Here is a 13765-nt window from a genome sequence, read left to right on the forward strand (position 1 = left end):
TTTTGAAAAAGGGGATTTTCAAGGATTAGGGTGTCTGAAATATTTGGATGTGGTTTCAGACATTTGTTGAAAAAAACGCCTTTGATGGACTTAAGAATTTGGAAATTCTCAGGGTATCGTTACCCTATGAGATTTACGACTTCACAGGATTACAACAGTTAAAGAATCTTACAATCTACTTCCGTATGGTCAGTAGTATCTCCAAAGTCCAAATCACTTTCAAGCTTTCCTTTATTCAGAGTCATTGAAATTTTTAACAATAATCTGCAATGCGGACCTTCCTTGCTCCTACTTTGAAGTAAAGATGCAAATGCTCCAGGGTATGATCCATTTAGAAAACGTTTTAGCTGAGAACATCTATATTTCACTGCCAAATCTGGACATATTTCAGTTTAACACCAAGCTCAAGAGTCTAACAATCAGGCACACTGATTTGTCACATTTAGATCCTGTATTCTTTAGGTCAATCCCCAATCTGGAGGTCCTCGATTTTTCTAACAGTAAACTCAAGTCTTTGGATTTTCTAGCCCAGGTCGACCTCTCAGCACTCAGATATTTAAAACTGACAGACAATGAGCTCACAGTGATCAATGAGACAGTCTTCCAGTCTCTCCCTGCTCTAACATACCTGGACCTGGACAATAACCCGTTCACCTGTGACTGTTCTAACGCTGGATTTATCCAGTGGGTAATAGGCAACAACCAAACTCAGGTTGTAAACGCCCATCAGTACACCTGTTCCTTTCCTGGTGCTGAACAGGGCAGGAAGTTGCTGGACTTTGACGTCCAGTCCTGTTGGATGGATGTCGGCTTCCTCTGCTTCATTTCCAGCACCTGTCTGGTTGTTCTGACCCTCCTCTCATCCTTCATCTACCACTTTCTAAGATGGCAACTATCCTACGGCTTCTACTTCTTCCAGGCCTTCCTCTATGACAGCAGGAAGAAGAAGAAGGGAACTCCTCATCAGTTTGACGCTTTCGTCTCCTACAACGTTCACGACGAGGCCTGGGTTTACAGAGAGCTTCCAGTGCTGGAGGAGGAGCAGGGCTGGAGACTCTGTCTGCACCACAGAGACTTCCAACCAGGTACAACACCAGTTATAATTAATATGCTGCTGTCTGTGTTCGACATCATTCACACACTGTGAGAAAGAAGCAAAAATTAAATACAAATAAAATGACAAAGTGCTTGTTTCTTTGCACAAAGCACTTGATGTTGGCAAAAGTGTCACAGCTACAATTATAAATTTTTAAGTTACTAGTACACTACTAAAATAATAAATTCAAAATAAATTAAACCGTACAACAAATATTAGCAACTGTTGTGGCTGGGTACCTTTGTACTAACAGAGCAAGAGAAAACATGGTGGTGTTTGTTTTACTCTGGGTAAGACTGGATTCTCACAGATAGAACTCTGTGGCAGCTGATGGTTCCATACGCACGCAAACCTTTGTCTTCATAGGTAAACCCATCATGGAGAACATTACAGACGCCATCTACGGCAGCAGGAAGACCATCTGTGTGATCAGCCAACACTACCTACAGAGCGAGTGGTGCTCCAGAGAGATCCAGATGGCCAGGTGGGGTGCTGCATTCCAATATTAATATTAATAATAAGTATAAAAGATAGCAAATGTCAAAGTTAAAAGAAACAATGTCGATTGTTGTTAGAAACAGGAAACATCTGTCTCCTATGTTAAAGTCTAGTGTTCTTATTCAGTTTTATTAATGGTCCTCACTGTCTGTCCTGGTCTGTCCTGGTCCTGGTGTGTCCTGGCCCTGGTCTGTCCTGGTCCTGGTTTGTCCTGGCCCTGGTCTGTCCTGGTCCTGTCTGTCCTGTGTGTTGTTACAGTTTCCGTCTGTTTGACGAGCACAAGGACGTGTTGATCCTCCTGTTTCTGGAGGAGATCCCGGACCAGCAGCTGTCTCCATACTACCGTATGAGGAAGATGGTGAAGAGACGCACCTACCTGAGCTGGCCTCAGGCTGGACAACACACAGGAGTGTTCTGGCAGAACGTCCAGAGAGCTCTGGAGACAGGAGACGGTCCCACCGACAACAACGTTGCTGACTGGACCAGCACAGTGCTGAGAATATCACTGAACCTGTGAACGTACATACCACTAATAACACACACTGTTGTAAATGCAGGAAATAGATTTGAAGTCTAATAATTACGGTTTGGATCATGTTTACACATGTAAGTACACAGTGGCGTGTAGACAACTGAAATTATTAAAACAGAAACGATGTTTCTTCACAATACATTACTGAAAAAGCACAGATAACACATAAGAATCATTATGTTAATAAAGTTTTCTTCAGAACCAAAATAATCCAGTGATCATTGTCATCATGTACATTAAAGAGTACGCCCCAAACAGGAACTACTCTGCCTCCCGAGCCTCTTGCTTTGTGATAATAAGAGTAATATATATATAAGTATAAATATACAAATGTAGAATATAGTTTCTGTCACATGGAATAACCAATGTGTGAAAAATTTTCCTTTACATTAGTACTTAGAGATGGTAAATGGAAAGTATTTTTGAATAATGTTAACCTCAATATTCTATGTTTTTCTATTTTCAAGTTGATTCAACTTTAAATTTTGAGTTTTTACCGATAAACTTATCAACATTAGTTGTTCTGATTGATGTTTAACTCATTAATTTACTTTAAAATTATGAGTTGAATCAAATTCATTTTCTTAGAGTTCACTACTACTTACTAAATTTGGACATTACAGCTCAGAAGGCAGTGTATTATATTTTGATGCAGTACCATGTGGTTTTTATTCAATTTTTTTTTAAAATAGTATTAGTATTAGTATGGTATTTTAAATATAGATCAAAGTTAGGACTGGTGTTGGACAATGTGGTGTATATGTTGTACTTGCAAGCCCAGTTCTCAAGAGTCCTACTTCAGCCTATACAGCTTAATCATGTTCCTTCTACTATTGAAATGAGCGGTGTCTGAATACATTTGTGAAAAACACTTCTCTGTCACAGTTTTTAGTAAAATGTAAATGGAAGTTAAGTGACTGCTGTCAGTTGTGAACTGATGTTCAACGCCCCTGTTGCTTTTGCAGAATAGAGAAGTGAAACCGGACTTCTCTGTTCCCTGCTGAGCGCTGACGACTCACTGGTGGTGATGTACAGAAGAGTTGTGAGTATTAGAAATATTTGCAATTGATCAATTTTTATGTTAAAACTTTTTAAAGTTCAATTAATTATTTAAAAACTTTAAGTTTAAGAGTCCAAAAGGTATTTGTCCTAAAGAGAACTCGACATCCTGCTGAGGAATGAACTTGTATCACAGTGTTTCAGAAATGTGCAGAGCTGAGTTTGAGACCAAAGTCAAAGTATTGACGTTGGGATTAGACAAGAAAAGTCCTGAAGTTAGAGTTAGAGAAAGATTGGGTTTTTGTTCAAATTTGAAAGCAGTCGTGTTTGTTTAAGGTGACTGCTAGAGTTTTGTCTATAGATCCAGCTCTCAGTTCTTCCCTGACCTTAAACTAGTGACGCTGTAAAAAACTTCAATATGCTTGTGTCACATATCTGGATGTTGAACTGTACATCAGACATTCTAGCAGAAGAGAAGACAGGTTGTTGGTGATTTGGTATCTTGTCCAGAAAACATTCACTGTGTACATTTGAAATGTCAACTATCGACACATTTACGTTGATAGTGAACATGTGATCATTGACAGATGTACAACACATCACATTTTTAACTGCAGTTCAGTTGCATAGGACAGTTTTTAGTTTTCTTGTTGTAGCTGCCAAATTGTCAAACAGGTAAAAGAGTGGTATCACGTTTCTGTCATCATGAGAATGAAAAAGCTTCTTGTTCTCTTCAGATGTTCATTCTTCAACACCATCATCACCAACAATTCTCCACCACACAGTAACTCTACAAACATGTCAGCGATGTTCCAGGAGATCAGTGTGCCAACAATGAAAACTCTGTTGTTGCACCATGTCCTGAGACTTCTTGTCATACTTGCGTTTCTCCAGCTGTATCTTAACCCTTTATTGGCTTATTCACTGAGAAGCTGTGTTATCGTCTACTCTAAGAATCCTGCAGCTGATGTGGTTTTAAACTGTGCAAACCGTAAACTGACTACTGTACCTGAAAATGACATCCCAGAAACGTGAGCTTGATTTATCTCTCTAACAATCATATTGAACGGATTACCAAAAAGATTTTGGCAACTTGTCGAAGGTGAGAATTTTACACATGCAGTTCAATAAGATTGCTCATGTGGACGATGGATCTTTTATCCATTTGGGTGCACTGACAAAGCTCTTTCTGAATGAAACAGTCTCACCAGCCTGACAGCCAACATCTTTCAGGGACTCTCCAGCCTCACCGTGCTTGATCTCAGCAGTAACACAATTCAGTTCATTCATGCATCGGCCTTTCAGTTTCTGACCAACTTAAAAAACGTGTCATTAGAACAGAACAATCTCCATAAAATCACTGAGATTCAGCCCATTCTGCAGCTACCCTCGTTTACAGAAGCTGATCGTTAGGTTGAATCTATTTACGTCCTTTGAAACCAAAGATCTGCAGCTTAATGTGTCCTCTTGTCTGAAGGAGTTGGATCTTTCTGAGAACAAGTTGAATTATTTCAGCATCACTACACCGATCTTTCCTCACCTACAATCCATAGACCTTTCTAAATGTGGCCAAGATGATGGTCTGAAATGGGACATACCTGACAAGGCTTTATTGAAGAACGTAACTCAGCTGTATTTCTGTAAGACTTTGATTTCATTGGAAGAAATCCAGAAAGTCCTGCAGAGTCTGGACTCACTGAAACATCTGAGACTGAATTATATGGAGAAGTTGATCCACAAACATCTCTTAGCTACAGTCTGCAAAATACCAACACTTAGGAAGCTGGATCTGTATTGGAACAAGGTCCCCAATTTGAGTGCAAAACTTGTCTCCTGCTCTCAGCTCAGTGAACTTAAGTTGTCCGAAACTAACATGACTGAACTGTCTAAAGGCTCATTACAGTCAATGAAGAGACTTCAGTCCCTGGCTCTGGACAAAAACTTTCTCACCAAAGTGCCAGATGATATTAGGAGTCTCTCCTACCTTGAAATCCTTGTCCTGAGTGATAATTATATCTCTGAGTTGGGCTGTGATGATTTTCTGAACACAACACAGCTCTCGGAGATTTATCTGGACATCAACGGCATCACCCGACTGCATAGCTGTGTGTTTGAAAAGCTTCATAATCTAAAGGTTTTAGAATTGAGTTATAACATGCTGCGTACATTTGGAGGTTCCTTCAAAATAGGTCCACCGGCACTAGAAATGTTGCATTTCAGCAAAACCTACCTAACTGTTTTTGAAAAGGGGGATTTTCAAGGTTTAAGCTCCCTCAAAGATTTGGATGCAACAAATAACAACATAAGAGTAAAACATGGTGCCTTTGAGGGGCTGAAAAACCTGGAAACTCTCAGTATATCCATTCCATCTGAACAGTATTATAACTTCAGAGGATTAGAGCGGTTAGAAATTCTTACAATTTATGTCTATATGGAGGGCACTTTCAAACATCCTGATCCAAACTATTATGAAGCTTTCTATCATTTAAAGTCACTGAAGGTTTTCACAGTAATATGCAACATTGATCATTTTGGTTTCCCGCTTTACATACCGATGCAAACACTTGAGAGTATGAGACATTTGGAGGACTTCACAGCTGACAATATCTATATTACTGCACCAGCTCCGGACACATTTAGGTTTAACACCCTCCTCAAAAATCTGACCATCAGACACACTGATCTGTCTGATCTGGATCCTGAACTGTTTTACCCAATCCCCAATCTGGAGGTCCTCGATTTTTCCAACTGTTATCTCAAGTCTTTGGATTTTCTAGCTCAGGTCGACCTCTCAGCACTCAGATATTTAAAACTGACAGATAATGAGCTCACAGTGATCAATGAAGACGGTCTTCCAGTCTCTCCCTGCTCTAACATATCTGGACCTGGACAATAACCCGTTCACCTGTGACTGTTCCAACGCTGGATTTATCCAGTGGGTGACGAGTAACGACCAAACTCAGGTTGTCAACGCCCATCAGTACACCTGTTCCTTTCCTGGTGCTGAACAGGGGAGGAAGTTGCTGGACTTTGACGTCCAGTCCTGTTGGATGGATGTCGGCTTCCTCTGCTTCATTTCCAGCACCTGTCTGGTTGTTCTGACCCTCCTCTCATCCTTCATCTACCACTTTCTAAGATGGCAACTATCCTACGGCTTCTACCTCTTCCTGGCTTTCCTCTATGACAGCAGGAAGAAGAAGAAGGGAACTCCTCATCAGTTTGACGCCTTCGTCTCCTACAACGTTCACGACGAGGCCTGGGTTTACAGAGAAATGCTTCCAGTGCTGGAGGAGGAGCAGGGCTGGAGACTCTGTCTGCACCACAGAGACTTCCAACCAGGTAAATGTCATTCTTTAAAACTATGAGACTGCGCTTTAGTTTAACATGCGCTTTAGCATTAAGACACTATATGCAATACCTGTACTTTAAATGGTGCAGCAGCTAGTGGGGCAAGTAGATGATTGATCCTGTCGGTGGTGTAAGTGGGATTTTAGTAGCTCCAGTTTTTCCAACACAACCTCGTGTCTTCAGGTGAACTGATTAACTGAGCTCACTTGTCAGTGTGTAAAACTTCTATAGGCAGCAGGAACGAAGCGTGGCTGGTGAGCACACTGAACTAGTGTTTGGTTTGAGGTAGCAGGACATAAGCAGCACAAACAAGTAGTAACCAGTGCTACAGTACTCAGCATTTTAATAAAGCCTGTTTGTACCAGTGGTTGAGTTGCTAGTTTAGGCTCAAAGTTTAATTATACTGTGTCCCACTAGAGATTTAATGAATATAAGATAAGCTTACTTCTGATTAGTCTGCTGCTGACAGCAGGTCTGTTACTACTACTACTACATTTTGTTTGTCTCTGTCTGTTTATCACTGTCTACTTCCTGTCAGAGATGCGCAGCAGATACAGTGTGCTGTATTTAGATCACAGTTATAGGTTTCATATCCTTTTTTCTGCTTCCAACGTGTTGATGCAGCTTGTGGTTTGAATTAGAACATTTAGTGTTTCTCAGTAGTCAGGTCGACCCTCGTGTCACACTGATTCAAAAAGCTGCTGTGAGCTCTACTCCAGCCAGATGTAGGAAGGTTAATTTACGCACCACTTCATTTATTACTGGTGTTCTTTCATATTGGCACTACACAGAACTCAGCTTAGGAAAAATGTAATGGTGACACTGATCAACAGGTGTCCTAATACATCGTGCCTCACAGCTGGCTGTGTAGGGGGCTGCACAGCTGTAGACCGTAGTCTTCACTAAAGTCCCAACACTATCAAAATGACAGTACAGGTTTGTAGAAGTGTGTCATGGCTCGAACAAAGGACCTTTGTAGAAGAGGCTCACCAAATGGGAAGAGGTTACAAAAAGAGTTTGAACTCCACAAGTCAACAGTCGCACAGAGCATGTACAAACTAAAAAATTCAGCACCGTTGGTATCGTCGCCAGGAGCAGTCGACCAACAAAGATCACACCAAGAGCAGGTGTCTGATAGGTTGGGAATCACAGGACACACCAGGGGAATGTCTAGGAAACTAAAAGCATCTCTAGCAGTAGCTGTTTTCCGTGTTCATGAGTTCACTATTGGGAGAACACTGAACAACAAGAGTGTGACTTGCAAAGAGATGAAGATTTCTTCCTGTGTACAGTGTGTTACTGTAAACTGAACTGAAAATGTATTAGTAGTGTACACTGTTGTATTGTGCTAACCTGTAATTGTATTGGCTTCCTGGTTTTGACCTCTTTCTACTATTTTAACTTTGATTTTCTGTGCATGTGGTGGCACATGGGACACATGTTCCTAAGGCTGGGCACTTTTTTGCTAACTGAGAAAGAGAATGCCTTTTTTTTGTTTGTTTTTTTTTTTTTACTCTGAATAAAGCTTGATTCACACACACAGAGCATCTTCAAATAAAAACCTGTGAACAGGTTTTGCAGGTGATGGCTACATATTTACACAAAGTTTTCTCTGCACAGGTAAACCCATCATGGAGAACATTACAGACGCAATCTACGGCAGCAGGAAGACCATCTGTGTGATCAGCCAACACTACCTACAGAGCGAGTGGTGCTCCAGAGAGATCCAGATGGCCAGGTGGGGTGCTGCATTCCACTGGTCTGTGTTTGGTAAAGACTCAATAAAACAACTTCATAGACAAAAGGACAGAGGGAGGACAGTGAAATGAAAAACAAAAATCACTAGTAGTGTTCCCATAATGAAGTTGTTCTATAACTAGTGCGGCTGGAGATCAGCTCGTGTTGGTAACCATCAGGTTTTTGTCAGCAGCGAGTTAAACCACCCACCGCGAGGGATGTTGAACCCAATTAAAATGCCAGTACCAGAATTCGTTGTTGAACCAGCCCTTTATTATAGATTATGAATAGATGGGTAGGAGTCTGATTGCAGGACCCAGGTAGCCAGAGTGCGAGGATCTGCAGGAGCAAAGCAGGGTAAGAATATGAACGAGAATGAGGGAATAATGTGCAGAAGACATGTACTGACCTATGGATAAAGAGAGGAGAGCTGATGATGAAGCAGGGGTCGGGAGCAATGGTGAGTAGCCTGTAGAGGCCCAGGGTCAGCGAAGAGGTTAGCTAGGCACAGTGTGGTGTAGCTGGTTGGATTAGGTCCTCCTCTTCGTGTGCACACAACATACAGACAATCCAAGAGAAGGCCAGAGAGAGATCCCGCAGATACACAAGGTACACGTCCAGTACTCACAACAGTCATCCTCAGTCAGTATTTTAGACAGGGGCAAGAGCAGGAGAGCAGGTCCAAATGAGAGCAGGAGTCCAAAACCAGTAAAGGCAAAGAGAATCAACTCACAGTCTTTCTAAGGAACTGGCAAAAACTCAGGGTAGAGAATACGGTCCGGTCTGTAACACATAAGCAAACACGATAACTAGAAAGGCTGGAAAGTCAAACACAGTGCCAGGACAATCTGGCAGCTCTCTCAGGGGAAGATTCAGAATATAAAGGGAGCTGGCACCAGGTGAAATCAATGAGCAGCTGAAAGTGATTGGATAATTAGAAACAAGCTGCCAGCAACAGGAAAGAAAAACAGGAAATCAGCCACCAAACTAAAAGCAGGACAGGAAGCCCTGTAGGATCATGACAGTTTTGAAATCGTGAAGAATAGAAATGTTGTCTTGTCAGGTGAAGCTGCTGATACCATGACCAGCTTCTGTTCCATTAGCATCTGCAACTCAACTCAATCCACAATGTCAACTCAATCTACAATTTGTGCACCTCTATCGGGCATCTTCGAGCTCATAGTTGTTATATATTTCCAGTATGTTGTTTTACCTGCACTTATTTTCTAACATGTTTAGAATATTCCTGTATCCTAAAAAACTATGTTTTGCAAAATGCAAACTGTAAATGCAATTATATTCTATATTATTCAATCACGTACTAATTATGTTCTGCTAGATCTCCGAATGATAAAAGTTCCACAGTTCTTAACATGGAGGGTGTATAATGTAAAGGACTGAAACCCCAGAGGCTCATGTTTAACTTCAGGGTCCTGTGTCCTGGTCCTCACAGTTTGTCCGGATCTGTCCTGTGTGTGTTTTTACAGTTTCCGTCTGTTTGATGAGCAGAAGGACGTGTTGATCCTCCTGTTTCTGGAGGAGATCCCGGACCAGCAGCTGTCTCCATACTACCGGATGAGGAAGCTGGTGAAGAGACGCACTTACCTGAGCTGGCCTCAGGCTGGACAACACACAGGAGTGTTCTGGCAGAACGTCCAGGAGAGCTCTGGAGACAGGAGACGGTCCCACCGACAACAACCTGCTGACTGGACCAGCACAGTGCTGAGAATGTTTTGTACTGTACATGTCAATACTTACTGAGAAAAGATTTGAGGTGGTGAACAGAGGACAAATCATAATAACAAAAGTAAAGATGATAAAATGTTGATGTTGATTCTCAAGTAGAGAAGTTTTAGAATTTAGTGGCTAGAGCCCAACATTAAATTGCTTAATAATGTATATTTTAAATATTTTCAAATATTTTCAAATTTATATTATATTAGATTCTTAACTCAGTTAATGATGCCTCCACAGAAAGCGTGGCATAAGCAGCACCTTAATGCCCGTTTTCTTGTCCTTAATTAAAAGCAAAAACTTAAAATCTTGTACGTCATGAAACTCAAACATTTCTTCCCTTAGCAGTTTATGTTACTGTTTTTTCTACCTGATCTAAATGACCTGAATGTTTTAGAGATGAGTGATAACCTGCTGTCGGCATTAGGAGAAATCTTTAACTAGGCCCAAAGATGCTAAGTTCTTAGATTTGAGCAAGAATATTTAGCTGTTTTTAAAGAGGGAGATCTTCCAGTACTTGAAGGACAGCAGGGCTGGAGACGCTGTCTGACTTCCAACCAGGTACAACACCAGTGACAACTAATAACCTGCACTTAAACTGCCCCCTCAACAGATTCTGACCTGCTGCTTACACACTGTGTTTTCTGTGCAAACGTTTCACACTCATGCGAGTCGTTATTAAACGTAACTGTGTGTCTTCGTAGTTTGAACAATTATTAATCATTTTATTTTTTAATTATTCATCATTTTGTACCATAACACTTACGTAGTTCTGTTAGCAGAAGCCTGACCAGTGTTTCCACGAAGCCAGTGTTGAGTTCAAGACAGCAGGGCAAAGTCAACACCCCTGGCTCAAAATATACTAACCACAAACAAGACAATAAGGAACAAGGGAGCACATCATCCAAGTAGTAATCACTCACTTCAACCTGAGTGGCTGTACTTGTAGTGGTTGGCATGTCACTGTACGCGACCCGTGGAGTGAGGAACACGTGTGCAGCTGAGTTGATATGAACCAAACAGACTTTGAGTGCTCGGGATGTTTACTTTACATATTTGCCACTGTCCTCTCACTTCTTCCTGTTTGAGATGCAAAACTAACACAGTGTACTGTACCGCGGATTTATTTTGATCACAGCTGGGTTTCACATCCTTTTCTTTCAGAGCCCACTTCATCAGATGCTGTCCACTATGAGAGGCCCCTCGTGGTCAGACACCCTGTGTCAATCTCTGGGTCAAAGGTTTGAAAAGCTGCTGTGGGCTCTACATTTACATTTAGTCATTTAGCATTACATTTAGCTTTTATCCAAAGCGACTTACAAATTGAGACAATGGTAGGCAGGGCAGCATGAGGAGGTCTTGCCTAAGGACCCCTACTGGAGGTGGACCACAGCTGGGATTTGAACCCGAGTCTCCCACATGGGAGGTGGTGATGTTACTACTACACTAACCAGCCACTAACCGGCCACGAGGCTCTACCTGTGAGCTCGACCTCCATCTCTGTCTGGTTTTAGTTTTGTGCTGTGAAGTAATATAATCATATTTTCTGTCCCGCAGACCATAAATATTCCAATAGTTTCACCCTTTGTCATTAAGTTAGTTTCCTTAATGTCTTTGGACCATTTCTTATGACGGAATATTTAATTTGTGATCTTACATAAAACGTCTTTCTGGGATTCTTACCCAACAAGAATTACATTCTAATAACATTCTAGAAATTTGAGTCAGGTTCTCAATCAGAGTGATGAGTGGGGGCGTCTGGGAGGCCCTACTTTATTTAAAGAAGAGAAATCTGGTTCTTCACTATGAACCTGACAACACAGGTTTGTGTCATTGCTCAACCAAAGGAGTTTTCTGAAGATGTAAAGTTGTTGATGCTCACTGCAGACTTTCAGACATGCAGAAGAACATGCAGCTTGGTTACCCTCCCCAAGAGCAAGGCGTGTTTGGGTCTGCAGGGTCACAGGGTGATGTCTAAAAAACCAAAGGCCTGTCTTACAGTGGTTAGCATCAATGTCCAACAATGTCAGCCAATCACAGTAAACACAGGAGTCATTCTGTTAGATTAGGATTAGCTGAAGTCAGTTCTTGGCCTGGATTGTTTCTGTGGACCTGAAGCCTGAAGCAGGAAGTTCACTCAAGGAAGCCAATCAACAATATATATAACAAAATGTGTCATGATTGCTTATTTTCCTTCTGTAAAAATCACAGACTGACTCACTGACAGACAGACTGAAGAAACCCCGTCCTGATCCTCTTTTGTTGGCTCATGGTGCCTTATTCTCACGTTCTCCAGTCACTATCTCTTGAGATTCTTTCCTCTATTCACACCACATTCCCCAGACATTACTTCCTTTTCCAGTCACCTGAATCTGCTTTCTCAGTCCCTGGAATGATCGAGCTCGTTTCACCACTCATTGACTGGACTATTTCTTTTTTTTAGATGGATTTACAAGAGAAAACACATCTCTGTTTCCGTTTCATTCAACACAGGTTTACTTGTGGTTCCTAGAGTTTCCAGATGTAGAACAGGAGGCAGAGCCTTTAGCTATCAAGCCCCTCTCCTGTGGAATCAGCTCCAAGATCAAGTCTAGACTTTAAACTTTCCTTTTTGATACAGCTCACAGTAAGGGATGACTCAGGTGACTCTGAACCATCTCTTAGTTTTGCTGATGTAAACGTGGTCCAGGACAGTGCTCTGTGTGCTTCTTGATGCTGCAGTTCTTTTCTCTCTCCACTTTCCCCTCACACCAGTCGAGGCAGATGGCCGCCCACCCTGCAATTCTGTAAAGTGTTGACCTTAATATGACCTTAATAGGGGCCTGGGAATGGTTTTAGGTTGGATTTGACACTACAGTATTTACTGTAAGTGATGGTTCCTCTGAATAGTCTGTCCTGGTCCTGGTCTGTCCTGGTCCTGGTCTGTCCTGTGTGTGTTGTTACAGTTTCCGTCTGTTTGATGAGCAGAAAGACGTGTTTATCCACCTGTTTCTGGAGGAGATCCTGGCTCAGTTCCTGTCGCCATACTACTGTATGTGGAAGCACCTACTTGAGCTGGCCTCAGGCTGGACAACACACAGGAGTGTTCTGGCAGAACGTCCGGAGAGCTCTGGAGACAGGAGACGGTCCCACCGACAACAACCTGCTGACTGGACCAGCAGACTGCTGAAATCCAGCACAGTGAAGTGAACGTTGAACAGGCTCCTGGTGGTGAACAGATGAGAATGTGTCTCCACTGGGAGAAAATAAAAAGAGCTGCAGCAGGTTAATTTCTCTAAGTAAGAGTCTCTCAAGCTTGGAATGAGGACACCACACTGAGTCAGTGAAAAAGAAAGTGAATATTAACACAGTTTAACACACACACACCAAAAAAATGCACAGATCCATAAACGAGAAGAACTGAGATAAAGAGTAATGTTCACATCAACATGAATTATCACTTAAAATGACAATAAAAGTTATTTTTTGTATGTTTGCCTGAGCAGCACCGTCTCCTTCCCACATACACACCCACAAAAGGACGTCATGGACAGAAACATTAGTTTAATATACTTCCATTAGATTTTACACAGTTTGTATGTGAAGCAAAGCGGAAAAAGCAAGATGAGGTGGAGCAGAAAAGAATGAAGGGATGAAAGCAAATCAGGAAGAAGGAGGATGAAGGGAACGAAGCAGAGAACGACAGGAGCTCTGATTAGATTCGTCCTCAGACTATGTGATGAGCCGGTTCACAGGCCGTGAGGAAGACATCTTGTGATTAATGATGCTGTGTTCAACAAACACAGTTTAAATGACAAAATATGATACGTGCAGTTGAAACA

General features: G+C 41.8%; 1 protein-coding gene and 1 pseudogene across 1 annotated transcript; both read left to right on the forward strand.

Moving 5' to 3' along the window:
* Positions 1–72: 72 nt before the first annotated feature.
* Positions 73–2111, forward strand: LOC113153567 (toll-like receptor 13). Its single transcript, XM_026347255.1, has 3 exons — positions 73–1085; positions 1463–1580; positions 1853–2111. Exons 1-3 carry the CDS (start codon positions 305–307, stop codon positions 2109–2111), a joined length of 1158 nt encoding a protein of 385 aa, XP_026203040.1. The 5' UTR covers positions 73–304.
* Positions 2112–3780: 1669 nt separating this feature from the next.
* LOC113155278 lies at positions 3781–13135 on the forward strand (annotated as a pseudogene).
* The last annotated feature ends 630 nt before the right edge of the window (positions 13136–13765 follow it).

This window comes from Anabas testudineus, chromosome 11 (assembly GCF_900324465.2).
Source record: "Anabas testudineus chromosome 11, fAnaTes1.2, whole genome shotgun sequence".
NCBI lineage: Eukaryota > Metazoa > Chordata > Actinopteri > Anabantiformes > Anabantidae > Anabas > Anabas testudineus.

Excerpts from the sequence above, each read along its gene's own strand:
- LOC113153567 (XM_026347255.1), top strand. The coding sequence starts at position 305 with ATGCAAATGCTCCAGGGTATGATCCATTTAGAAAACGTTTTAGCTGAG. Across the intron at positions 1,086-1,462 it reads CCACAGAGACTTCCAACCAG|GTAAACCCATCATGGAGAAC; the intron begins GTACAACACCAG and ends TTGTCTTCATAG. Across the intron at positions 1,581-1,852 it reads AGAGAGATCCAGATGGCCAG|TTTCCGTCTGTTTGACGAGC; the intron begins GTGGGGTGCTGC and ends GTGTTGTTACAG.